The following is a 27,618-nucleotide window of genomic DNA, read 5'->3' on the forward strand; positions in this document are numbered from 1 at the left end:
GAGAGAGGAGAGAGAGGGGAGAGAGGGGAGGAGAGTAGAGTAGAGAGAGGAGGAGAGAGAGGAGAGAGAGGAGAGGAGAGTATAGTATAGTAGAGAGAGGAGAGAGGAGAGAGGAGAGTAGAGTAGAGAGGAGAGAGGAGGGGAGAGAGGAGAGGGGATAGGAGAGAAGGAAAGAGGGGAGAGGAGGAGGGGGGGGGAGAGAGGGGAGAGGAGGAGGGGGGGAGAGAGGGAGAAGGAAAGAGGAGAGAAGAGGTGGAGAGGAGGAGAGGAGGAGAGGAGGAGAGGAGGAGAGCAGGAGAGCAGGAGAGGAGGAGAGGAGGAGAGGAGGAGAGGAGCCGGCGTGATGGAATAAAGCGGGGCAGGAGGAAGCGAGACAGACCTGCGATGAGAAGTCTGTCAGAGGGGCAGGGATGGCATCCATTCAACAGAGCCGAGCTGGAGAGGAAGGAGAGGACGGGTCTTTGCACAAGATGCTGACGGCCATCGAGGAGGAGCGGATCCGGGCGAGCCTGAGGCAGGAGATGAGCGGCCTGGGTAAGTGTTGGCGGCGCCTGTGAATCTGTCCCTGTCCCTGTCCCTGTGCCTGTCCCTGTCCCTGGGCTGCAGGGCGTCTGCTTCTGGGGTGGGTCCATGGAAAACACTCATCGCAAAAATATTCATTGGGACGTCTCAGAGGGGAAAGGTCGACTTGAGGGTCCTACAATTACCTGGAGCCTGTCAATGTTACACCCTGCCTCCACCATATAAACCTACCATGTAGACAATACCATGTACCTCCTCTCCACTTGTACAACTCACCATGTAGTCAGTGTATAAATCTACCTTTAGAACCCCCCATGTGGTTACTGGATACCTCGCCTTAACCTTTATAAAACCACCTCTGTAGGCAATGTGTACCTCGCTTGTAAAACCTGCCATATATATATATATATATAGGCAATGCATATATATTACCTCACTCACCACCTTTGTAAAACCTACCGTGCGGTTAGTTTGACTGCATCTGAGCCTCCCTGTGCTTTGTGTTGACCTGTTAAGGGCCATGATTTAGTACAAGAGTCAGAGGTTGTGGGGAGAAGGCAGGAGCATGGGGTCAGGAGGGAGAGATAGATCAGCCATGATTGAATGGCAGAGTGGACTTGATGGGTGGAATGTGGTCCTATTCTTTATGCTAGGTACACAAAATTGCTGGGGAAATTCTTTATGCTATTCTTTATGCTATTCTGTACCCGATCCACCTGGGTCTGAATTGACTTTGTGTTCATGGCAGGCTGCTGGGAGCACAAGTGCTGCTGCCCCCCCCCCCCCCACACACACTCTCACACACACTCTCCCTCGTGCTTGCAAATACATTTCCTTGAGCATAACTTGCTCGAATTGATGCTTGAAGCTGCAACATTCACTGCCCATCGTTTCAAGGTTGTTTCACTAGAGTATGTGGGTGTGGGTCTGTATCCACAACCACCCTGTAATGGGCAGTGTTGAGGCTCGAACCGCTTGTTGGTGTTTAGCTGCAACCAAATGGCGAGGGTTAATCCGTTGTTTCCAGCCAGGGCGCTGAGCCCAGCAATTGTTGTACCATCTGCAGTCATGAATGAATTGGTTTACTCCTTGGCTGTGGGGGTTGCTGTATTAGATTAGATTAGATTAGATTAGATAGCCTTTATTGTAATGTTGCAAGTTCAGTTCAGGGAATATGACTTGTTCTGCAGGTGGGTCGTGCAATGCAAAGTTTGTCAGCATAAAGGGAGAAAGGGAATCTCCCTACCTCTGGGCGTTCATTAATCCAATTACCTTGTGCTGGGAAGGGAAGGGATGCTGAGGATGAGGTAACCTGCAGTTTGAATGGGAGCCGCAGGTGGGCAGTGAGCATGCTCGGACGCGCGGCGGCTGCTGGGAGCTGTAGTTTCCGGCCGGCCGCTCTCCGCTGTTCCGGGTAGGGAGCGGAAGCGCCGGGGACTACACGTCCCAGGGTGCGCCGCGACGGGGGAGCATGCGCACTGTGAGGGCCATCCTCAATGAAAAGAATGATGTCATTGATATCTGAAGTATCTTCGCAATGGATAGTTGCAAGGATGTCCAAGATGCAACCACTAACCCCAGGTGAGGTGCCTGTTATACATTTTAATAGCCTGCAGCATTTATCAGCATCCTTTGCCCACAAATACCTTCATGAAATTACTTACGAGTTTTTTTTAAAAACAAAAAAACAGTTCAGTTTATTGTCACGTGTACCGAGGTACAGTGAAAAGCTTTTTATTTTGAGCTATCCAGTCAGCGGAAAGACAATGCACAATTACAATCAAGCCATTTACAGTGTACAGATAACTTGCAACAATAAAATATAGACACATTGGGCAGGTCACGGTGGCACAGCGGTAGAGTTGCTGCCTTACAGCGAATGCAGCGCCGGAGACCCGGGTTCGATCCTGACTACGGGCGCTGCCTGCACAGAGTTTGTAGGTTCTCCCCGTGGGTTTTCGCCGAGATCTTCCCAAAGATCTCAGTCGCCCAAAGAATCGTAGCGTTTTTCTAGTCGCCGCTGGATTTTGAAATGTTCGAAACCTTTCGGCAGCAGTTGGCTTTACCCCAATGAGAGTAGCTTGACTTCTCCTGACGTAGGTGCTGTCGTAGGTTGTCGCCAGGATGTCGCTTGGCTGACATAGGTTGTCGCCGGTGCTGACTTCGGTGAGTTTCATTGGCAACTACCTACGTCAACCAGCGACAGGCACCGGCGACTGAATTGTCTTACCTTGTCGTAGCTTGTCGGGGGTGGACGTAGGTTGTCGTAGGTGTGGTTGTAGGTGGAATGGGTTGCCGGTTTTTCGGCGACCTGCTATGACTATGACAGTCGCCGGTTTTTCGAAGCCCCGTGTGATGTCGGGACCAACTCCGCACAACTCCATATGGCTCCGGCGATCATTGTGGGACCGGCCGTACGGCTCAAGCGACCACGTTAGGTCGCACTTGCCGCATGGAGTCGCATGCTTGTGGGACAGGCCCTTAATGGGTTTTATACTTGCACAGCACTCCCAACAGGCCCTTTGGCCCACATCGTCCATGCCAACCATGCTGCCCCCCCTGAGCTGCCACGTTTGCTTGCATTTTGCCCGTACCCTGCTAATCCTTTTCCTCTCCGTGTACCTGTCCAAATGCCTTCTAAATGTTGTGATTGTACCCACCAACACAGCTTCCACTGGCAGCTCATTCCATGTACTTGCTCTCCTCTATATAAGTTGCCATACAATACAATACAATTCAATTTATTGTCATTTGGACCCCTTGAGGTCCAAACGAAATGCCGTTTCTGCAGCCATACATTACAAACAAATAGACCCAAGACACAACATAATTTACATAAACATCCATCACATTGCAGTGATGGAAGGCCAAAAAAACTTTTCTCTCCACTGCACTCCCCCCCCCCCGATGTCAGAGTCAAAGTCAAAGCCCCCGGCGGGCGATGGCGATTGTCCCGTGGCCATTAAAGCCACGTCGGGTGATGCAAGGTCGCACACCGGGTTCTTGGTGTTAGAGCCCCCGGCGCGCGCTCGCAAACTCCCGCGGCCATTCCAAGCCGCGCGGGGCGGTGCTGTAAGGCCCCGCTCCAGGTGCTCTTCAACCCCGCAACTCGGGCGGGAGAAGTCGCCGTTGCGGGAGCCCTGAAAAGCAGTCTCCCTCCAGGTACCCGCTGGCTCCCGGTGCCGCCGCCCGCCAAACCCGCAGTTGCAGCCACCGAATCTCCGGGGGTTCGGGCCGCAGCAGCGTCCACCACAGCTCCACCCGCTCTGGACTCGGCCAGCTCCGCGACAGTGAGGTGAGTAGTTGGCACCAGAGTCCCCGGTCTTCCTGTTGGAGGCCGCTCCTCGTTGCAGCCCCAACGACAACGGAGACCCGACAAAGAAAAGGTCGGGTCTCCCGTGCAGGGAGAGATTTAAAAGTTACCCCCAACCCCCCCCACACCACCCCCACCCCCCCACACACATACCCCAACAAAAATAACAAAAACTACATTAAAACATAGACATAAAATAATAAAAACGCAGACGGACTGCAGAGGCCGCTGCAGACGAGAGTCGCGCCGCCTACCGGCGTTTGCCATCTGCCCCCTTGTAAATCTTTTCCTTCTCACTGTAAATATATGGCCTTTAGTTTTGGACTCCTCTTCCTCCAGGTAGAGAGTGTTCATGCACCTTATCGATGCCCCTCATCATTTTATACGGCACCTATAAGATCACTCCTAAACCATGTATGTTCTAGGGTGAAAAAAAGTCCCTGCCTAACTCAAGCCTCCAGCCCTGGTGACATTGTGGTGAAACTTTTCTCGCCCTTCCCAACGTAATTACATCCTTCCTATAGCTGGGAGCCTAGAACTTGGCACAATGCTCCAAGTGTGGTCTCACCAACAACTTGTAGATTTGCAACGTACCATCCCACCTGTACCCCGGCCGATGAAGTCAAACATGTTATCTGAAGAAGGGTCTCGACCTGAAACGTCACCCTTTCCTTCTCTCCAGAGATGCTGCCTGTCCCGCTGAGTTGCTCCAGCATTCTGTGCCTGTCTACAGTGTAATCAGCATCTGCAGTTCCTTCCTACACACGTTAAATGCCCTCTTCACCACCTTGTCTAACTGTGTTGCCGTTTTTAGTGAACCACGTACCAATATCCCGAAGTCTCTGTTCAAGAACACTTTCCAATGCCCTAGCATTTACTGTTTTAAAAGTTCGCGTTTGCATTGACTGTTCTTTCTGGACTCAACTGCTTTGATGTTAAAGATTTGCAAAAGTTTGAATGCTGTACCCTTATTGCATTACACTGAAGTGGGATGTTGGCTAAATATTAAGCTGTATTGAAAATCGATTCTTTATCTGGAGATCCTCTCTGAACAGAAAATACCAGATAATAATGGTATGATAATACTCTCCTCCATTCTGCATCTAATCACATTATAGGCTATTGATATTAAGTTCAGGAGACATAGGAGCAGAATTAGGCCATTCGGCCCATCAAGTCTACTCCGCCATTTAATTATGGCTGATCTATCTTTCTCTCTCAACCCCATTCTCCTGCCTTCTCCCCATAACCCCCGACACCCGTACTAATCAAGAACGTATCAATCTCTCCTTTAAAAAATACCCAATGACAGCAGTCTGTGGCGATGAATCCACAGATTCACCACCCTCTGGCCACTGCTACTGATTATTATGCAATCTGTTTACCTGTACTTTTTAATATGCATTCAGAAATGATTGCGGCTAACATGAACTCTGGGCAACTTTTTTAATTAAAAAGAATCTTCCCCATAATTTTGTATTTTTTAAATATTTTGCTCTCGGGTTTTTGCGGTGGATGCTTTAATGATGGTTAATGAGTGAACCTCAATCAAATGAGAGAGATTTGATAAAATAACAAGACATTTTTAATAGCAGTTAATATACATTTTTATTAGATCCAAGTCTCCAGATAAATAAAGGCTTTAATAGATTATGATTATCTCAGTGGACGTGGAATCAAATCATTTGAGTTTAATTTAGAAGGTTCTATTTTAGCTCCTCTTAAACTCCTTAAAATCTTTAGAGACCGGTGTGTTTAGTGAATGACATTCTTGAAGAGTTGGCTTAGTTTATTGTCACGTGTACCGAGGTACAATGAAAAGCTTTTTTTGTTGTGTGCTATCCAGTCAGCGGACAGACGGTACATGATTACAATCGAGCCCGTCTACAGATACAGGATAAAGTGACTCACAAGAGTGTTTTATTGTCATATGTCCCAGATAGAGCAATGAAATTCTTACCTGCAGCAGCACAACAGAATATGTAAACATAGTACCTGTACACTAGAAAAAAAATTAGTGTATTTAAATATACATATACACGCATATACTCACATTTTTTATGTATATATATTGTATACATATACGCAGAAAACAAACAAACAATAATAGTGCAAAACGACAAAACCAATTCCCCTGACTATTGTAGTTCAGAGCTTAATGGAGGTTGTTGTGTTTAATAGCCTGATGGCTGTAGGGAAGAAGCTATTCCTGAAGCTGGACTTTACAGTTTTCAGGCTCCTGTACCTTCTTCCCGATGGCAGGGGTGGAATGAGTGTGTGGCCAGGGTGGTGTGGGTCTCTGATGATGCTGGCTGCCTGTTTGAGGCAGCAACTTCTCTAAGTCACTTATGGTGGGGAGGTCAGAATCCATTAATGTTCAGTGCGAGGTAAAGTCCGATTTAAGATAGTCCATGGGTCTCCAATGAGGTAGATAGTAGGTCAGGATTGGTCTCTAGTTGGTGAAAGGATGGTTCAGTTGCCTGATAACAACTGGGAAGAAACTGTCGCTGAATCTGCCAAATGCTTTGATTCAGATCAGGTGAGATGTTCTGTGGTCTGGAAACCTCTCAACTCGCAGGATACTGTTCGTCTCTGCGCATCCCTCTGCAGCTGGATCCTCGACTTCCTCATCCACAGACCACAGTCTGTTCGTATTGGTGGAAATGTGTCAGCCACGATAACAATCAGCACGGGAGCACCTCAAGGCTGCGTGCTCAGCCCCCTGCTGTACTCACTCTATACCCATGACTGCGTAGCCAACCACAGTGCGAACTCCATCATCAAGTTCGCTGACGACACCACTGTTGTGGGACGTATCACTGATGGGGATGAGTCAGAGTACAGAAGAGAGATCGAGCAACTGTCCATATGGTGCCAGCGCAATAACCTGGCCCTCAACACCAGCAAAACCAAGGAACTGATTGTGGACTTTGGAAGGAGTAGGAGGGGGACCCACAGCCCCATTTATATCAACGGGTCGATGGTTGAAAGGGTCAAGAACTTCAAATTCCTGGGCGTGCACATCTCTGGAGATCTTTCCTGGTCCGAGAACACTAACGCAATTATCAAAAAAACTCATCAGCGCCTCTACTTCCTGAGAAGATTACGGAGAGTCGGTTTGTCAAGGAAGACTCTCTCTAACTTCTACAGGTGCACAGTAGAGAGCATGCTGACCGGTTGCATCGTGGCTTGGTTCGGCAATTTGAGCGACCTGGAGAGGAAAAGACTACAAAAAGTAGTAAACACTGCCCAGTCCATCATCGGCTCTGACCTTCCTTCCATCGAGGGGATTTATCGCAGTCGCTGCCTCAAAAAGGCTGGCAGTATCATCAAAGACCCATACCATCCTGGCCACGCACTCATCTCCCTGCTACCTCAGGTAGAAGGTACAGGAGCCTGAAGACTGCAACAACCAGGTTCAGGAATAGCTACTTCCCCACAGCCATCAGGCTATTAAACCTGGCTCGGACAAAACTCTGATTATTAATAACCACTTTCTGCTATTTGCACTTTACCAGTTTATTTATTCATGTGTGTATATATTTATATCATGGTATATGGACACATTTATCTGTTTTGTAGTAAATGTCTACTATGTTCTGTTGTGCTGAAGCAAAGCAAGAATTTGATTGTCCTATACAGGGACACATGACAATAAACTCACTTGAACTTGAACTTGTTTCCAAAAGCTTTTTCTTCTTGCAAAGTTTATTTGAATTGATGTGAGAAGCACTGGTTATATTCAGACTATCATTTGACTTGCCTGTTTTTTCAATGCCTACTTGGAAATGAGGAAGGCACATGTGCATATACATGTGTAGGAAAGAACTGCAGGTGCTGGTTCAAATTAAAGATAGACACAAAATGCTGGAGTAACTCAGCGGGACAGGCAGCATCTCTGGAGAGAAGGAATCGGGTCGAGGTCTGAAGAAGGGTCTCAACCTGAAACGTCACCCATTCCTACTCTAGGGAGATGCTGCCTGTCCTGCTGAGTTACTCCAGCATTTTGTGTCTACATATACACACACATACTGGCCAACATTTTTTAACTTAAAGTAATTATAATTAAATTTAAATATTTTTCATCCGGTCTGCTGTGATTGGTATTTAAAAAATAAAAGGACATGAAATGCTGGAGTAATAATAATAATAATAATAAATTTTATTTTTATAGCGCTTTTCTAAGACTCAAAGTCGCTTTACAATAGTAACAGACAATAGCAAACGGAGAAGCGGCGAACAAACAGCGCCAGCGTCCTCTCCGTGCAGCACATAAAGAAAGAATACAGACATAACAATAATAGACATTTAATCGGAATAACATATAATCGGAATATAACAAATAATAAAGACATCACAGAGACACAAATTAAAAACAGAATTCAATCCAAAAACAGAAAATCAAAAACACAGTGTGAAGAGAGAGCAGCGGCAACCAATTCGTGCCAGCGTCCACTCTCTCTTCACGGCAGCCATCTTGGACACAGACCTACAAGACTACAGTTAGACAAAAAAAAATCATCCCCCCACAGTGGATAGCACTGTGGGGGAAGGCACAATGTCCAGTCCCCACCCCATGTTCACCCCAAAGTCAGGCCTATTGGGGCCACCGCAGTTGCCTCTACGGAGGCCCGATGTCCCTGGCCGTTCTCACCGGGTGGTCTTGCCCCGGCGTCGGGAGAGTCCTTTCGGCGGCTGGGCCACTTGGAACGGCCGCTTCCTGGTTGGAGCCCGCAGCTGCCGAAGCCGACAAGGCCGCGCCGGTTTGGAGCACCCAGGCTCCCGTTGTTGAAGTCGGCGCCTCCTCTCCGCTCCGCAGCCCGCAGCCCGCAGCCCGGAGATGTTGCTCTCGGCGGTCCAGCTCGCCAGAGCTCCAGCGCGTCGCTCCAGCGCGGCGACCCAGGCAAGGGATCGCCCGCTCCGCTCCGCTCCGCTCCAGCTGGTCAGGCGGCATCTCTGGAGAACATGGACAGGTGCCGTTTTGGGTCGAGGCACTTCTTCAGACTTTGGTCTTTTGTGTATTAACCAGCATCTACAGTTCATCGTTTCTATAATGGGTATTTACAGTTGCTTAATGAGTGATTTTCAATTAAAGGGGAGAGTTTTGGGTCAAATTCTACTTCGAGCCAGCACCACCATTCACTGTGATCATGGCTGATCATCCACATTCAGTGGATCATCCACAATCTAATGCGTTCTACAGTTTTTGGGTGTAACTTCCAGATTTCTTCCGCTTTTTACTTTCACTCTTGTGAAACCTGCCTCTAATAGTCAGAGATTTCACGTGTGTGCGTGACGATTGTGGGTTCCTCTACGACTGAGAGAGTAATTGTCGGGAGCCTGAGTGTCGCTGGCAAGGCACATGAGACTCGGATGAGAGGACAACTGCTTAAACCTTACTGGTGAAGGGAGTCCCATGGTGCAGTAAAGGAGAGAATTGTAGGCTTCCAGCATCAATGAAATCTCAGGATAATTAAATAAATGAAGACACCGTTCTAGTCATTTTATCCCTCTAAACTGAACCCTATTATTTAACTGCGTAGGAAGGAACTGCAGATGCTGGTTTATACCGATAGACACAAAATGCTGGAGTAACTCAGCGGGTCAGGCAGCATCGCTGGAGAACATGACTAGGTGACCTTTCTGGTCGAGTCCCTTCGTTAGACTGAAAGGAGTGGGGGGGGGGGGGGGGGTGGGGATGGGTGCGCAAAATTAACCGGAGGTCAGAAAAGGCCAGAACAAATCGGGGCCGGCAACAGGTGACCTCGGGAAGTGTGGAGCCCACAATGGTCCATTGTTGGCTGGAGAAGGTGTGATAACAAGAGGGATACAATGATGTGAACAGTGGAATTAACAGGACAACTAGGGTGGGAGGGAGGGGGGGGGGGATGCAGGAGTTACTTGAAATTAGATAAATCAATGTGCATGCTATTGGGGTGTGATCTGTCCCAGTGAAATACGAGCGTGCTCTTCCTCCAATTTGTGTGTGGCCTAGCTCTGCCAGTGGAGGAGGCCCAGGACAGAAAGGTCAGTGTGGGGAGGGGAGTTAAATTATTTTGTGCAGTTTTGGTCTCCAAATTTGAGGAAGGACATTCTTGCTATTGAGGGAGTGCAGCGTAGGTTCACGAGGTTAATTCCCGGGATGACTGGACTGTCATGTGTTGATGCAATGGAGCAGCTGGGCTTGTACACTCTGGAATTTAGAAGGATGAGAGGGCATCTTATTGAAACGTGTACGATTATTAAGGGTTTGGACACGCTAGAGGCAGGAAACATGTTCCCGATGTTGGGGGAGTCCAGAACCAGGGGCCACAGTTTAAGATTAAGGGGTAGGCCATTTAGAACGGAGATGACAACAAACTTTTTCACACAGAGTTGTGAATCTGTGGCATTCTCTGCCTCAGAAGGCAGTGGAGGCCGATTCTCTGGATGCTTTCAAGAGAGAGTTCGATAGAACTCTCTATCATAGAGATAGAACTCTGAAAGATAGCAGAGTCAGGGGAGAAGGCAGGAACTGATTGTGGATGATCAGCCATGATCACAGTGAATGGCGGTGCTGGCTCAAAGGGGCCGAATGGCCTACTCCTGCACCCATTGTCTATTAACTGATCTTTTTATTGGCTGAAATGTGCCTAGGTTACCGTCGATTCACATTGCGGACTTCGGAATTTGTCTATGGGACTTGTGCTGCAAGGCTGAGAACGATATTCTACACTCTGTATCTTCCCCTTTGGTCTATCTATTGCACTTGATTTGGTTGTATTTATGCGTAATATTATCTAATCAGACTGGAAAAGAACTCTACAGGTGCACAGTAGAGAACATGCTGACCGGTTGCATCGTGGCTTGGTTCAGCAACTTGAGCGCCCTGGAGCGGAAAAGACTACAAAAAGTAGTAAACACTGCCCTGTCCATCATCGGCTCTGACCTTCCTTCCATCGAGGGGATTTATCGCAGTCACTGCCTCAAAAAGGCTGGCAGTATCATCAAAGACCCACACCATCCTGGTCACACACTCATCTCCCTGCTACCTTCAGGTAGAAGGTACAGGATCCTGAAGACTGCAACAACCAGGTTCAGGAATAGCTACTTCCCCACAGCCATCAGGCTATTAAACCTGGCTCGGACAAAACTCTGATTATTAATAACCCATTATCTGTTATTTGCACTTTATCAGTTTATTTATTCATGTGTGTATATATTTATATTATGGTATATTGACACATTTATCTGTTTTGTAGTAAATGCCTACTATGTTCTGTTGTGCTGAAGCAAAGCAAGAATTTCATTGTCCTATACAGGGACACATGACAATAAACTCACTTGAACTTGATACGTCAGGAAGGAAAGGGGGATGATTAGGACAGAAAGTGGGAAAGTAATGGATTCCTGTTAATGTGGACAGGATGGAGAGGGATATGCTCCTGGCCTGAATAGATTACAGCGGGACGAGTTACAATTAATAGGGGCAGAACTCGCAGGGCCATTTTGATTCTTAGTAAATGGCCACGTGGGGAGATTGATGATCCAAATAGCTTAATATTGATAATTAAAAATGAATTACAAGGCCATCCAGAAATTGAACATCCACTAAAGAGTGATCGGCATGGGTTCCAAAAGGGAAATTGAAGCTTGGCCAAACTTATTAAATTCTTTGGAGAAGTAACAAGGTTATGAGTAATGGCCGCTGCATTATTGAAATACAACAAGAGCACTACAGAATATGCATCATGAACCTATCGGGCTGAAGCCATTACTGAGGCTAGAGGTTTCAATGCCTTTTCTGCTACTTTAATTTCTCTCTAGAACTGTACACCCTTTTTTATTAGCAGGTTAATACAGTGTTATCCCTGCTTCCCCCTGTAATCTATGATTATCACAGTTCATTGCCAACATGTGAAGAAGGGTCTCGACCTGAAACGTCGCCCATTCCTTCTCTCCATAGATGCTGCCTCACCTGCTGAGTTGCTCCAGAATTTTGTGTCTACCTATGTTTATCATATTATTCATTATGTGTACATATTCTGTTGTGCTGCAGCAAGTAGGAATTTCATTGTTCTATCTGGGACACATGACAATAAAATACTCTTGACTCTCGACCAAAAAAATTGTCTGTTCATCTTCGCCAGAGATGCCGCCTGACCCTCTGAGTTACTCCAGCACTTTGTGTCTTTTTTTTGCAGTTCTCTTTGTTTCTATACAGTAGCCTTACTTGTGGCTGGTATATGCCCCATATAATGGAAACATATCCCCCCCCCCCCCCCTCTATCTTTTTGTAAGAAATTTCCTTCATAATAAACAGTAATGCGAACATAGACACAAAATGCTTTAGTAACTCAGCGGGACAGGCGGCATCACTGGAGAGAGTGTCTCGTTGTCACCTTCCCCTCAGCCAACAATGAAACATTCTACATTTCCTTGATCATCGTCTGCTTTGATCTGTCCTGTTCTCACTTTGTACCCGTCCATATCTCTCCCCTGACTTTGTCTGAAGAAAGGTCTCGACCCGAAACATCACCCATTCCTTCTCTCCAGAGATGCTGCCTGTCCCGCTGAGTTACTCCAACAATTTGTGTCTATCTTCGGTGCAAACCAGCATCTGCAGTTCCTTCCTGCACAGTGGCGTCAACATTATCAGCTTTCCTGATTGCTCGCTGTATCTTTGTGAATCTTGCACCATGAAGCCCAAATCCTTTTCATTGGGGTTCTGCAGTCTCCAACTATGCCCTGCTTATTTTTTTTTCCTGCCAAATTGGACAATGCCTCTACTCTGGAAGAAGGAAAGCAGCCAGGTGGTCTGATTTGCTAAACTGGGACAAGGGATGAGCAATAATCCTATTTGGTGCAGAGGTGGCGGTTGAATGGGCTTGGTCTTGTAATGAAAGAGATGAGGTGGAGGTGAAGTTTGTGTTTAGTTTATTGTCTCGTGTACCGAGGTACAGTGAAACGCTTTTGCTTGCAAACCAGTCAGCAGAAAGACAATACAGGATTACGATCAAACCATCCACATTGCACAGATACATGATAAAGGGAATATCCTGAATAACATTTAGTGCAAGATGAAGCCAGTAAAGTCCGATCAAAGATAGTCCAAGGGTCCCCAATGAGGTAGGGCCCAGGACTGCTCTCTGGTTGTTGGTGGGATGGATCAGATGCCTAATAACAGCGGGGAAGAAACCGTCCCTGAATCTAGAGGAGTGCGTTTACACACTTCTGTGTCTTTTTGGTTGCAGTTTGGATGTAACCCTCTAGTAGGGTTGCCAACTGACCCGTATTAGCCGGGACTCCCGTATATTGGGCTAAATTGGTTTGTCCCGTACGGGTCCGCCCTTGTCCCATATTTGATTGCTACGACTCGGGTCGAGGGGACTGTCGGGTCAAAGCGCCGCGTCCGGCCCTGCCTCACCCGTCCCGACGTAGTGCAGCCCATGGAGTGCAGCAGCAGCACCTCCCCCGTGGCCCTGTCGGTCGGCAGCCCGGCCAGCTGTCCGATCTTCCATCCTTCGCTTACTGCCAACACCACCACCCCCTCCTTCTCATGGCCGATCATCGGTTCATGAGCCGGACGTCGCCCGGGCCAAAACTCCTCAGCTGGCCCGCCGGCTGGGCTTTGTGTGCAGTCCAGCACCCGGGCCAACTCATCATTCACCCAGCCACGGCCAAGTCGGTCAACGAATTGCCGTCGGGAATTTGTCCCTTTTTTTTTACCCTTTGTCCCTTATTTGGGAGTGAGAAAGTTGGCGACCCTACACTCCAGTCTTGAAAGTAGACAACCCTACACAAAGGAAATAGGCAATGTTTCGGGCCGAAACCCTTCTTCAGGCAGTCTGAAGAAGGGTTTCAGCCCAAAACATTGCCTATTTCCTTCGCTCCATAGATGCTGCTGCACCCGCTGAGTTTCTCCAGCACTTATGTCTACCTTCGATTTTCCAGCATCTGCAGTTCCTTCTTAAACAAATAAATGTATTTTGTATCTTGAAGAAGGATTTCGATCCTTCCACCAGCAATTAGTTTTTTTTTTTTTAGCTCAAGTTTCCAGCATCTGCAGCCTCTTGTCCACGTCTCTTAGACACTTCTGAGAAGATGGACTTTGGGGGAAGAGAACATAGGCAGAGCAGACGGCATTGCTGTAGAGGAGAGCAGGAGTGGTGATGAGTTAGTGTCATTGTGAACAACTTGAAGTATGCCTTCAGAGAAACCATAATTCCAGCTCGTATAATACTAATACGGAGACGTTACCAGATGGGGACATTAAGTGGAGCAGTCAGACAGATTGATGACGACAAGGAATTGCGGAGGTTGGGACTGTGAGCAAACACAAAGGGTGGCGCAGCGGTAGAGTTGCTGCCTTGCAGCTCCAGAGACACGGGTTCGTTCCTGCCTACGGGTACGAAGTTTGTACGTTCTCCCCCTGACCTGCGTGTGTTTTTTTCCGGGATCTCCAGTTTCCTCCCACACTCCAGGCGTACCGGTTTGTAGGCTAGTTGGCTTGGTAAAATTGTGGATTGTCTCTAGTGTGTCGGATAGTGTTGGTGTGCAGGGATTGCTGGTCGGTGAGGACTCGGTCGGCCGAAGGGCCTGTTTCTGCGCTGTATCTCTGAACTAAACAAAGAGTTAGACGACTGCTTCTTTCGTGTCCGTCCTCCATGTTTCAAATGTTGACATCGCTGTCATCGTCCGTCCTGAAAAGGACGCAAGCTTCCGGCGACAATCAGTGGGAGCCGTCACTTGTTACAATAGATGATGACGGTGGTAGCAGAATTAGCTCAGGGTACTTCCAGTTTCCAGCCCCGCCACGTGGACGCTTCAGCTATGGGGCCAGAGCTGGACTAATTCAGCTGTCGGGTAGAATTTTTAAATTTTTTTAAAATATTTTTATTAGAAGCAAACATATTATGGTAAAGTATTGTTACATATGATAGTAAAAAAAACTTTTCATATACATCAATCATACATTATTAAAATTTTCAATTGTCGATTAATTCTGCTTCTAGTGTTTTTTTATGTAGATAGAAAGAGGAAAAAAAGAATTACAAATATCAAAAAAGAGAAAAGGTGGAATGAATTACTTATAGTACGTCATTGGAGATAAGTTCGTAGATTTTAAAGTGTAACATTTCATCCTGAGTTCAATCTCCAGTTGGGTTTTCGTGCCGGGCCAATCTATCTATCACTTCAAATAGTTAATGAATGGAGCCCATATTTTGCAAAATATTCTTGTTTGTCCATTAAGACAAGTCCGATACTTTCTAGATGTAGGGTCTCCGACATTTCCACAATCCACATTTTAATTCTGGGGGTTGGGTAGAATCTGAGGAAGGAATTGACAGATGACATTTTGGGTCGAGACCCTCCTTCAGACTGATCAACAGACTGGGTGATTTGCTCGTGATATGAATGTGTATCTACAAGTTTGAAGTTGTCAAGAAATTGCAGGGTTTGTGTTGGGAAAGTTTAACCATTTCCTTTATCATGTTGTGCTGTTATAAAAGTTGTATGAACAAATAATCAAGGCTAGGGAGTACCTGGGTTATGTAGGGAATCTATTCCGGAGAACTGCCTGTGAGCCAATTTTGCCGTAAGTCAAAGCATGTTCTAGACATGAACAGCACCTCATATTTCGCCTAGGTAGCTTGCACCACAGCGTATGACTATTGATTCCTACAACTTCAAGTAACCCTTGTTTTCCCTCTCTCTCCATCCCTCCCCTTCCTAGTTCTCCAACCAGTCCGACTGTCCCCCTGATTAAATTTTATCTCTGTTTGCTTCATTGTCACCTTCCCCGAGCTAACAATGATCCATTCTACATTTTCCTTGAACTACAACTCTCTTGATGTCTCATTTTCACACCTTACCCTTCCTTCTCTCTGTGTCTCCCTCTCCCCTGACTCTCAGTCTGAAGAAGGGTCTCGACCCGAAACGTCATCCATTCTCTCCAGAGATGCTGCCTGTCCCGCTGAGTTACTCCAGCACAGGGGTGGGGAACCTGCGGCCTTCTAGGCCATTAAGTGCGGCCTTTTGAATGAATCCAAATTTTGTAGAACAAATCCTTTTTTTTTTTAATGAATATGTTGTTGTTCGTCTTTTATTATTTTAATTTTAATCTTAAAATGAACATATTTAAAATACCAAAGTGTAAAAGAAGATTCAATTAAATAATCCTCCCCGACTGACAGCCACAATTAAAACATTAGTAAGTCATGAGGGCTATTTTAACACCTGTTATGTTCATGATTTAGTTCTTAATGCGACTGTAGAATGTACGTAAACCTCCCACAAAAAGCAGTCACAACAAATTCATTAAAATGTAAGCTAACATTAGAATTAACAACATTTTTTTCATTTTCTTGAAGTTAGTACATAGTGGTAAGATTTTTACAAAATAATGTACATTTTGAAGTATATCTAATTGAAGTTTCTTGGATGCAGCCTTGTTAGATTACAGCTAACTTAATGTGGCATTCCAACATGAAAAGGTTCCCCACCCCTGATCTAGCATTTTGTGTCTATTGTTCTCTATAGGTTCATCTCTACATACACTTGCTATAATTCTTGTATGTCCTTAAATATCCAGCGGTACACTATAATCACCAGAAGCAAGCTAATGGAATATATACTGTAACCGGTCATAAATGAACAGTTACAGTGGCGGTGCAGGCTCGAAGGGCCAAATGGCCTCCTCCTGTACCTATTTTCTATGTAACAAGTGAAAATGATCACTATTTTGAAAAATGCTTTAGAAATGAATGGAAGAATTTTGAGTAGTCAGATTTCTTTAACTCTGTGAATTTCTGCAGGGGGGGAAGTGGTGATAATTCAGCAGACAAAATGTCAAGGAGGAAACTGCAGATGCTGGTTTGCACCGAAGATAGACACAAAATGGCAGAGTAACTCAGCGGGACAGGCAGCATCTCGGAAGGAAAGGAATGGGGCAACTTGTCGGGTCGAGACCCTTCTTCAGACTGAGAGTGTGGGGAAACTGGAGATACGGAAGGATACAAAGAGAATCGCAAAGGGGGTGCAGCGAGAGAGGGTGGTGCAGAACTCTCGTCTGAGAGAGGAGGAGAACTTCAGTTCAGGCAACGGCACCATCCCACCTCCACCAGAGAGCAGTCCTGAACTACTGTCCACCTCATTGGTGATCCTCGGACTATCCTCGATTGGATTTTGCGGGCTTTACGTTGCACTAAATATGATTCCCTTATCATGTATGTACACACCAAGTGGCTCGATTGTAATCATGATAGACACAAACTGCTGGAGTAACTCAGCGGAACAGGCAGCATCTCTGGAGAGAAGGAATGGGTGACGTTTTGGGTCGAAGAAACGTCTTAACTGTGTGTAATAATAATAATAATAATGGATGGGATTTATATAGCGCCTTTCTAATACTCAAGGCGCTTTACATCGCATTATTCATTCACTCCTCAGTCAAACTCAGCGGGTGAGGCAGCATCTATGGAGCGAAGGAAATGGACAACGATTCGGGTTGAAACCCTTCTTCAGACATTAATTGTGTATTGTCTGAAGAAGGATTTCGGCCCGAAACGTTGCCTATTTCCTTCGCTCCATAGATGCTGCTGCACCCGCTGAGTTTCTCCAGCTTTTTTGTGTACCATTAATTGTGTATTGTCTTTCCGCTGACTGGGTGGCACGCAACAAAAGCTTTTCACTGTACCTCCATGACAATGAACTAAACTGTAACCTGTTCTTCAAAGTGGGCATACCTTGAGGAGATTTCGCAGTGGAGCAGACAAAATGTGTATGAAGGAACAGCAGCTGCTGGTTTACATTGAAGATAGACACAGAATGCTGATGGAGGGGTGGGATCAGTACCTGTGTTTACAGAGTGCACATTTTATATGACATTGGTTATGTGGGCCCTTCAGGTACAAACCTCCCAGTTCGATGGGGATATGGGGAATGCGTGCGTTTTGTAGCTTGCTCCTGACAGTTCTACAACGCATGATAAATGGGTGGCTAGAATTGTTTCTTTGTATGTCATTTGTTAAATGCTTAAAGGCACAATAGTTTAATGCACGTTCTATTCAAAGAGTAAATTGGTTTGCCTTGGTCTATTGATTCTATTCGGTGTACTCCTTGCAGGATGGAATAAATACTGAGGGGATAATATAGAAGTGGCTGACTGCCTTTGCTGATTTAGGTTGACTCATACAATTGACTTCGACAAGTTCTGTCTGAGTTGGACGTGATGCTGCCTGATGTGAAAGCAGTGTCAGGTTTTGCTGAAATAATTTGTTCAAATATGGGTCGGAACGGTAGCCCAGCGCTAGTGTTGCTGCCTGACAGCGCCAGAGACCCGGGTTCGATCCCGACTACAGGTGCTGTCTGTACGGAGTTTGCACGTTCTCCCCGTGACCGGCGTGGGTTTTCCCCGGGATCTCCGGTTTTTTCCCCCACACTCCAAAGACGTGCAGGTTTGTAGGTTAATTGGTCAAAAACATGTTCCCGATACGAACAGCACCTCAACATTTTTCGGTAAAAATTGTCCCTCGCGTGTGCAGAGAGTGTTAATGTGTGGGGATCGCTGGTCGGCACGGATTTGGTGGCCCCCCCCCCCCCCCCCCCGGACACTTATTATTATTTATTCAAATCATTTGCTATGCCGCTCTTCCAGGGAGATGCTAAATGCATTTCGTTGTCTCTGTATTGTACACTGACACTGACAATTAAAATTGAATCTGAATCTGAATACACATTGTGGCAGCAATCAGCACACTCTGAAAACATCCCTCTGGGAGCCTGGGTTTTACCACACTGACTCCCAGCTTGGTGGGATGTCTGGAATCTTTTGAAGCATTTTTAGCTTAGTTTTGAAATCTAGCACAGAAACAGGCCCTTTGGCCCACCAGGTCCGCGCCGACCAGCGATCCCCCTGCACCAGCGCTATCCTACACACGAGGGGCAATTAACAATTTATTTTTTAAACAAAGCCAATTAACCCAGAATTAAAGAACTGCAGATGCTGGAAAATTGAAGTGCTAGAGAAACTCAGCGGGTGAGGCAGCATCTATGGAGCGAAGGAAATAGGCAATGTTTCGGGTCGAAACCATTCTTCAGACCACAAATCTGTACCTTTGGAGTGTGGGAGGAAACCGAAGCTGTTTATATCACCTGGTAGTAAAGAAGACTGACAACAGCGGGATGCTTCTTGTCGTATCGATTGCTCTCTCATTCCAGGCTCTATTAAATAGTCTGGGAAGGAAAATTTAGTTTGGAGATACAGCGTGGAAACCAAAGATACTAGAGGAGCCTCTATACTCTTTGGTGGAAACGGGCCCTTCAGCCCACCGAGTCTGTGCCGACCAACAATCACCCCTACACTAGTTCTGTCCTCCATCCGGGTACTTCTGGCTTCCTCCCCTATCCCGAAGAAGTGCGGGTTTGTAGGTTTCTGTCAGAATGCCCCGAATGTGTAGGGAGTGGATGAGAAAGTGGGACAACATTGAACTAGTGTGAAGGTACACAAAATTGCTGGGGAAACTCAGCGGGTGCAGCAGCATCTATGGAGCGAAGGAAATAGGCGACGTTTCGGGCCGAAACCCTTCTTCAGACTGATGGGGGTGGGGAAAGAAAGAAGGAAAAGGGGAGGAGGAGGAGGAGCCCGAGGGCGGGCGGGCGGATGGGAGGGTGGGAGGAGACAGCTAGAGGGTTAAGGAAGGGGAGGAGACAGCACAGGCTAGCCAAATTGGGAGAATTCAATGTTAATGCCATAAGGACGCAAGGTCCCCAGACGGAATATGAGGTGCTGTTCCTCCAATTTCCGCTGTTGCTCACTCTGGCAATGGAGGAGACCCAGGACAGAGAGGTCGGATTGGGAATGGGAGGGGGAGTTGAAGTGCTGAGCCACCGGGAGGTCAGGTAGGTTATTGCGGACTGAGTGGGAGTGTTCGGCGAAACGATCGCCCAACCTACGCTTGGTCTCACCGATGTAAATCAGCTGACATCTCGAGCAGCGGATGCAGTAGATGAGGTTGGAGGAGATACAGGTTAACCTTTGTCGCACCTGGAACGACTGCTTGGGTCCTTGAATGGAGTCGAGGGGGGAGGTGAAGGGACAGGTGTTGCATTTCTTGCGGTTGCAACGGAAAGTGCCCGGGGAGGGGGTGGTGCGGGAGGGAAGGGAAGAATTGACGAGGGAGTTGCGGAGGGAGCGGTCTTTGCGGAAGGCAGACATGGGGGGAGATGGGAAGATGTGGCGAGTGGTGGGGTCACGTTGGAGGTGGCGGAAATGGCGGAGGATTATGTGTTGTATGTGCCGGCTGGTGGGGTGAAAGGTGAGGACCAGAGGGACTCTGCCCTTGTTGCATTTGCGGGGATGGGGAGAGAGAGCAGTGTTACGGGGTATGGATGAGACCCTGGTGTGAGCCTCATCTATGGTGGCGGAGGGGAATCCCCGTTCCCTGAAGAACGAGGACATTTCCGATGCCCTGGTATGAAATGTCTCATCCTGGGAACAGATGCGGCGTAGGCGGAGGAATTGGGAGTAGGGGATGGAGTCTTTACAGGGGGCAGGGTGGGAAGATGTATAGTCCAGATAGCCATGTGAGTCAGTGGGTTTGTAATGTATGTCGGTCAGGAGTCTGTCCCCTGCGATGGAGATGGTGAGGTCAAGGAATGGTAGGGAAGTGTCGGAAATCGTCCAGGTGTATTGGAGTGCCGGATGGAAGTTGGTGGTGAAGTGGATGAAGTCAGTCAGTTGTGTGTGGGTGCAGGAGGTGGCACCAAAGCAGTCGTCAATGTAACGGAGGTAGAGGTCGGGGATGGGGCCCTGGTACGTCTCGAACAAGGATTGTTCAACGTGCCCGACAAAGAGGCAGGCGTAGCTGGGGCCCATGCGTGTGCCCATAGCTACGCCTTGTGTTTGGAGGAAATGGGAGGAGTCAAATGTAAAGTTATTGAGGGTGAGGACCAACTCCGCTAACCGGAGGAGAGTGTCAGTGGCTGGGTATAGGTTGCTCCTCTGGTCGAGGAAGAACCGGAGGGCTCTGAGGCCATCCTGGTGGGGGATGGAGGTGTAGAGTGACCGGACATCCATGGTGAAGATGAGGGGGGTGAGGGCCCAGAGAGTGGAATGCGTGGAGGCGGCGGAGAGTGTCTGAGGTGTCTAGAACATAGGTGGGAAGGGATTTCACCAAGGGGGATAGGATGGAGTCAAGGTATGTGGAGATGAGTTCGGTGGGGCACGAACACGCAGAGACAATGGGTCTGCCGGGAGAGCCGGGTTTGTGGATTTTGGGGAGAAGGTAAAAACGGGCCGTGCGGGGCTGGGGAACGATGAGTTTGGAGGCTTGGTCAGGTAGGGCGTGGGAATTGATGAAGTCGGTGATGGTGCTAGAAATGGTGGCCTGGTGCTCGTCAGTGGGGTCATGGTCCAAGGGTAAGTAGGAGGAGGTGTCCGAGAGTTGGCGCGTGGCCTCAGCTTTGTAGAGATCGGCGCGCCAGACTACCACGGCACCTTCCTTGTCGGCTGGTTTGATGACCCAGTCTGGGTTTTTGCGGAGTGATTCGATGGCAGTGCGTTCAGAGGGGGAAAGATTGGAGTGAGACAGGGGAGTGGAGAAGTTGAGGCGGTTGACGTCGCGGCGGCAGTTCTGAATGAAGAGTTCCAGAGCCGGGACTTTATGAGGGGGTGATTGGGTGATCAATAGTCGGCCTGGGCTCGGTGGGCCGAAGGGCCTGTATCGCTAAAGACTACTTTTTTTGTTGTTGTCGGCAACTGGTGGTCCAGCACTTTGTTCAATCCGGCCAAAATTCCGAGAGTGAGTTTAATTTGCAAAGAGTGTTTCAGGCTGTGTTTCCACTTTGAAGGAAATTACCTGAAATTCGGGGAAATTCTGGTTGTCTTTGGGTAAATTTAGGGAAATTAAGTGGTAATTTCGGGAAATTCCCGCATCCGGCCTGCGAAGGTGTCCAATCCGGCCCGCAGGATGATTTGGGGGGGGAAAAGTATATTTACGACCATCCGCCCCAGCGCAGTCGGGGGAGGCCTGTCAGCCGCGTCACAATTGAAAATGGCGCCGGTCACGCGGTAGGGACGCAGAATGGCGCCGTCTCCCCGCGCGTGCGCAGTGGGCTGGGTATCTGTGCGTGCGCAGTTACGGAATTTCAGGAAATACCATCAAAATTCCAGGAAATTTGGGATTCTATTCGAGGAAATTTTTTTTTTTTGAGGTACGGAAGCACTGGTTTCAGGGATGCAAGGAAAGTGTTTGGGAATCCTGTTGGCAGATGTTGATGGCACACGATGTTGGGAGTAGGGGGGAAGGGGAGGGGAATGTCCCTTCAGCCACAGACTGGTTCCGCCAAGATGCTGTACAGAACACCACAGGAGATTCTTCTTCCCTGTGGCTATCAAACTGTACAACTCCTCCCCCCTGTCATGGGGTAATCTGACCCCCCCCCCCCACTCCCCAATCTTTGCACATCCCCAATCCTTTCCACTTGTCACTTTAATTTCATGTATCTTGTGTTTTATGACTGTTGGCAGACCAATTACCCCCCTGGGATAAAGAGTCCTGTCGTATCTTGTGTTCTGTGTCTTGTGTCTACTGTTTGTGGGTAAGTGTGTCTGTTTAGTGTTCAGCCATGAGCGAATGGCGGTGCGGGCTCGACGGACCTGGTGGTCTACTCTCGCACCTACTTTCTATGTTTCTATGTTTTCTATGTATCGGACCGGATGCTGCCTGACCCGCTGAGTTCCTCCAGCACTTTGTGTTTCTCTCAAGCTTCCATCATCTGCAGTTCCTTGTGTCTTCTGACTTCCAATTGTGACGGTGTTTGTTTGGTGACAGGTTGCTTCAAGGACGATCGTATTGTCTTTTGGACATGGATGTTTTCGACTTACTTCATGGAGAAGTGGGCCCCGAGACAGGATGACATGTTGTTCTATGTCCGGCGAAAGCTGGCCTTCACTGGTCCCGACATCAGTGAGGGGAAGCAGGTGTGCTCAGCAGACGCCTCGACAATGGAGGTAAAGAGTTCCCTAACAATGAACCATTCTGCATTTCCTTCTCACCGTCTGCTTTGATCTTCATTCTCACACCTTATCCTTCCATATCTCTAGACTGGTCTGAAGGATCACCTTCTCCTAGCCAACAATGATTTATCCTAACTTTTCCTTGAACCGCATCTCCTTTGATGTCTCGTTTTTCACACCTTACCCTTCCTTATCTCTGTGTCTCCCTCTCCCCTGAGTCTGAAGAAGGGCCTCGACCCAAAACATCACCCATTCCTTTTCTCCAGAGATGCTGCCTGTCCCACTGAGTTACTCCAGGACTTTATGTCTATCATTAACAAGAACTTGCTGCATATGGGATGAGATGGTTCCTTATCTAGTGTAAACCAGTATCCGGAGTTCCTTCCTATATAGAGTTATTTAGTCGTACAGTATGGAAACAGGCCCTTCTTGCGCACACCGGCCAACATGTCCCAGTTACACCTGCCTGCGTTTGGCCCATATCCATCCAAACCTGTCCTATCCATGTACCTGTCTAACTGTTTCTTAAACGTTGGGATAGTCCCACCCTCGACTACCCCCTCTGGTAACTTGTTCCACCCACCACCCTTTGTGTGAAAAAGATACCCCTCAGTTTCCTATTAAATCTTTTCCCCTTCACCTTAATCCCATGTTGTCTGGTCCTCGATTCACCTACTCTGGGCCAGAAACTGTGCATCTACCCGATCTATTCCTCTCATGATTTTATAGACTGTTAATTAGTTTGTTATTTCTGTTTTGCTGAACTACTCAGCCGGTTAACTTGTTGATTTGAACGTTTCACATTCTGGACTCGCCCGTTTAAGGTTTTGGAAAAAGTCGACTACTGTGTTTTGTTTAAGAAAGAACTGCAGATGCTGGAAAAATCGAAGGTAGACAAAAATGCTGGAGAAACTCAGCGGGTGAGGCAGCATCTATGGAGCGAAGGAAATAGGCAACGTTTTGGGTGGAGCCTTCAGTCTGAAGAAGGGCCTCGACCCGAAACGTCCCCTATTCCTTCGCTCCATAAATGCTGCCTCACCCGCTGAGTTTCGCCAGCATTTTTTATCAACCTATTGCGTTTTTTGATTCTTTTTGCATCCTTGTGAAAGTTTACCGCTAACCATGGCGTGTGTGAAGTATAGGAACCGAGCAGGGAGGGCTCCCACAAACAGCAACCTGGAATCATACTATTGAGAGAATGGAGCAGCTGGGCTTGTACGCTCTGGAGTTTAGAAGGATGAGAGGGGATCTCATTGAAACACATAAGATTATTTAGGGCTTGGGCATGCTAGAGGCAGGAAACATGTTCCCGATGTTGGGGGAAGTCACAGAGAGTGGTGAGTCTGTGGAATTCTCTGCCTCAGAGGGCGGTGGAGGCAGGTTCTCTGGATGCTTTCAAGAGAGAGCTAGATAGGGCTCTTAAAAATAGCAGAGTCGGGGGATATGGGAAGAAGGCAGGAACTGATTGGGGATGATCAGCCATGATCACATTGAATGGCGGTGCTGGACCGAAGGGCCGAATGGCCTCCTCCTGCACCTATTGTCTATTGTCCAGCTCTAAGGACAGCAGGATGACGCAGCTGGTAGAGTAGCTGCCGCTCAGCGCCAGAGACCTGAGTTGGAACCTGACTACTGTGACCGCTGTGGGCTTTCACCGCGCACTACAGTTTCCTCCCACACTCTAAAGATGCACAGGTTTATAGGTTTATTGGCTTGGTGTAATTGTGATTTTAAATTGTCCCTTGTGTGTGGGTGTAGTCCCCATGGTGTTAGTGTATGGGGATCGCTGGTCGGCATGGGCTGGGTGGGCCGAAGGGCCTGCTTCTGTGCTGTATCGCGAAAATATCTCTATAGTTGAGTTTAGTATACAGCGCAGAAACAGGCCCTTCGGCCCACCGAGTCCATGCCGACCTGCGCTGTTCCCGCACAATGACACTATCCTACACACACTAGGGACAATTTACAAATTTTACAGAGCCCAATTAACCTACAAACCTGTTCAACTTTGGAGTGTGGGAGGAAACCGGAGCGCCTGGAGAAAACCCACGGGGTCACGGGGAGAACGTACAGACAACACCCGTAGTCAGGATCGAACCTGTGTCGATGGCGGTGTAAAGGCAGCAACTCTACCCCTGTGCCCCCGTAAAGGCAGCAACTCTACCCCTGTGCCACCGTGCTGCCCATAGTTCTCGAGCAGAATGAATCCTGAACCCCCTGCCCCAGATTTAAGTGTGTGATCAATGGAACCACGCCTCATAGTTCAGCTAACGTATTCAATACATTTATGTGCGTAAAATTGTTTAAAAGGGAAGTCCACTTGCAGAACAATCTGCTCTTTCATAATTGATTGGATTTGCCCAGTTAAACTTTTCCATGTGAAACTATTTTCTTTACTCAAACCTTAAGGGGGAGAAGCCTGCTAAATATCCCTCTCCCCCCTCTCCCCCCCTCTCCCCCCTCTCCCCCCCTCTCCCCCCCTCCTTTCCCCCTCCTCTCCCCCTCCTCTCCCCCCCCTCTCCCCCCCCTCTCCCCCCCTCTCCCCCCCCCTCTCCCCCCCCCCTCTCCCCCCCTCCCCCCCCCCCCCCCTCTCCCCCCCCCTCTCCCCCCCCCCCTCTCCCCCCCCCTCTCCCCCCCCCCTCTCCCCCCCCTCTCCCCCCCCTCTCCCCCCCCCCTCTCCCCCCCCTCTCCCCCCCCCTCTCCCCCCCCCTCTCCCCCCCCTCTCCCCCCCCTCTGTTCCCCTCCTCCTCCTTTTTCCCTCCCCCCCCTCTCCCCCTCTTCCCCCCCTGCTAAATATCCCTCCCCCCTCTCTCCACCCTCTCTTCATCCCCCTCCTTCCTTTTTTCCCTCCCCCTCTTCCCCCCCCCCCCCCCCCTCTCCCCCTCTTTTTCCCTCTTCCCCCTCCTCCTTTTTTCCCTCCCCCCCCCCCCTCTCCCCCTCTTTTTTCCCACCCCTCCCTCTCCCCCTCTTTGTTCCAGGAAATCTGAGCAGAATAACTGAGTGGCACATCTAAAACCGGGTTTAATTTCCTGTCCACAGGAGACTTTTTCTGAAGCTGAAGTTCAAAGTCGGCCACTTAATTGATCTTAGCCGGAACAACAATTCTTATCCATCTCCAAGCAGGCAGTTCCGTTGCCGTACATTGTGGAATACTGCAGTATGTTAAGGTTCCCTGGAGACCCGTTGAGGAATTTCTCAGCTGTCTCAGAATGAATCACCATGGCTGCTTCTGCCCACATTTACTCTTCCGGGCTCAGGAGGCTTCTCGAGGTGCTTTGCCATTTTTGTCAAGCCCAATAACAATCGCCCCATCAAGTCAATCCTTGAAGCCCAACTTTCTGAAGGAGATTTTGTTTACATGTCCAAATGCCGCTGTGGGTCCATGCCAAGTTGCATCCTGTTACCATTCTGTCATGTTTGCTGCTGCTAGAGTTTAGTTTAGAGATACAGTGCGGAAACAGGTCCGTCGGCCAAGTCCGTGCCGACCAGCGATCCCCGCACACTAGCACTATCCTACACACACGAGGGACAATTTGCATTTATACCAAGCCAATTAACTTAAAAACCTGTACGTCTTTGGAGTGTGGGAGGAAACCGGAGATCTTGGAGAAATCCCACGTAGGTCACGGGGAGAACGTACAAACTCCGTACACACAATCACCCGTAGTCAGGATCGAACCGGGGTCTCTGGCGCTGTAAGGCAACAACTCTACCGCTTTAAATATATAAAAGTCCTGAAGGCAGAATTGTAGACCAATTTTTCTGTAGATCTGCACGGTGGCCCAGCGGTAGAGTTGCTGCCTCACAGCACCAGAGACCCGGGTTCGATCCCGACTATGGGTGCTGTCTGTGTGGAGTTTGTACGTTCTCCCTGTGAATGCGTGGGCTTTCTCCAGGTGCCTAGGTTTCCTCCCACATCCCAAAGACGTACAGGTTTGCAGGTTAATTGGCTTCGGTAAAATTGCAGATTGTCCCTAGCGTGTAGGATAGTGCGAGTGTACGGGGTGATCACTGGTCGGCGCGGACTCGAAGGGCCCCTTTCCGCGCTGTGTCTCTCGATAAGTCTCTCAAGGAGCTGTGCTCTCTTCCTCCGATCCACAGTGCAGCAGTGTTAAATATGGAAGCACTGCTTAGAATCTCTGTGCTGTTTGTGAGCGAGAACGTGTGGGCTCCTCTCGAAAGCCACAGCCTCAGCCTTGAAGAGTGAACTGGCCTTGTCCTCACAATAGTAAGCCAAGTGCCACGGCCATTGTCCTTATCGAAGTGCAGCGGTCGAATACCATGCACAGAAGAACCAACCCTGGACACTGATCTGAAAATTACTTTCTAGCGCTCTTCAAATATAATCTCACTTCTAACCTCGTCAAAAATAGGATGCATGTTTTAGAAACTAGAATATCTAATTCCTAAATTAGGGACTCTTAAAATGAACAGTCAGAAATCATTATCACAATCAATATTCTCAAAGTAGTTTCTAATAATTCTAATCATTTAGAATCATTTCTAATTCATAATTGTGGGGAATTCCAATATATATGGAATTTGGGAAATTCCCATATTTGGGAATTGGGGGATTCTCAATATATGGGGATTGGATATCATTCTAAATTATTATTTCTATTAGAATTTAGAAATGATTATTTCAAATTATTTTTAATTCCCAATTTAAAAATATTAATTTTTATTCCCCTTTTAAATTGGGATATTAAAATCCTATAAAAGGTTTTAGGAGTTTTTCTTCCTAATTCAAAATAAGACTTAAAATCTTGCTGATATTTTCAAGAGA

At 47.9% G+C, this 27,618-nt stretch overlaps 1 protein-coding gene across 2 annotated transcripts in view; it reads left to right on the forward strand.

Annotated features, from left to right (window-relative positions):
- Positions 1-252: 252 nt before the first annotated feature.
- kiaa0930 (KIAA0930 ortholog) overlaps positions 253-27,618 on the forward strand; it is a 55,395-nt gene continuing 28,029 nt past the window's right edge. Inside the window, exons 1-2 of one of the 2 annotated variants that reach the window (XM_033037567.1) lie at positions 253-534; positions 22,651-22,829. In XM_033037567.1, coding sequence (XP_032893458.1) covers positions 411-534; positions 22,651-22,829 — 303 coding nt within the window. In that variant the 5' untranslated portion in view covers positions 253-410. The remainder of the gene's footprint in view (positions 535-22,650; positions 22,830-27,618) is intronic. The other variant, XM_033037568.1, reaches the window with a different exon arrangement.

This window comes from Amblyraja radiata, chromosome 19, assembly GCF_010909765.2.
Source record: "Amblyraja radiata isolate CabotCenter1 chromosome 19, sAmbRad1.1.pri, whole genome shotgun sequence".
Taxonomy (NCBI): Eukaryota; Metazoa; Chordata; class Chondrichthyes; order Rajiformes; family Rajidae; genus Amblyraja; species Amblyraja radiata.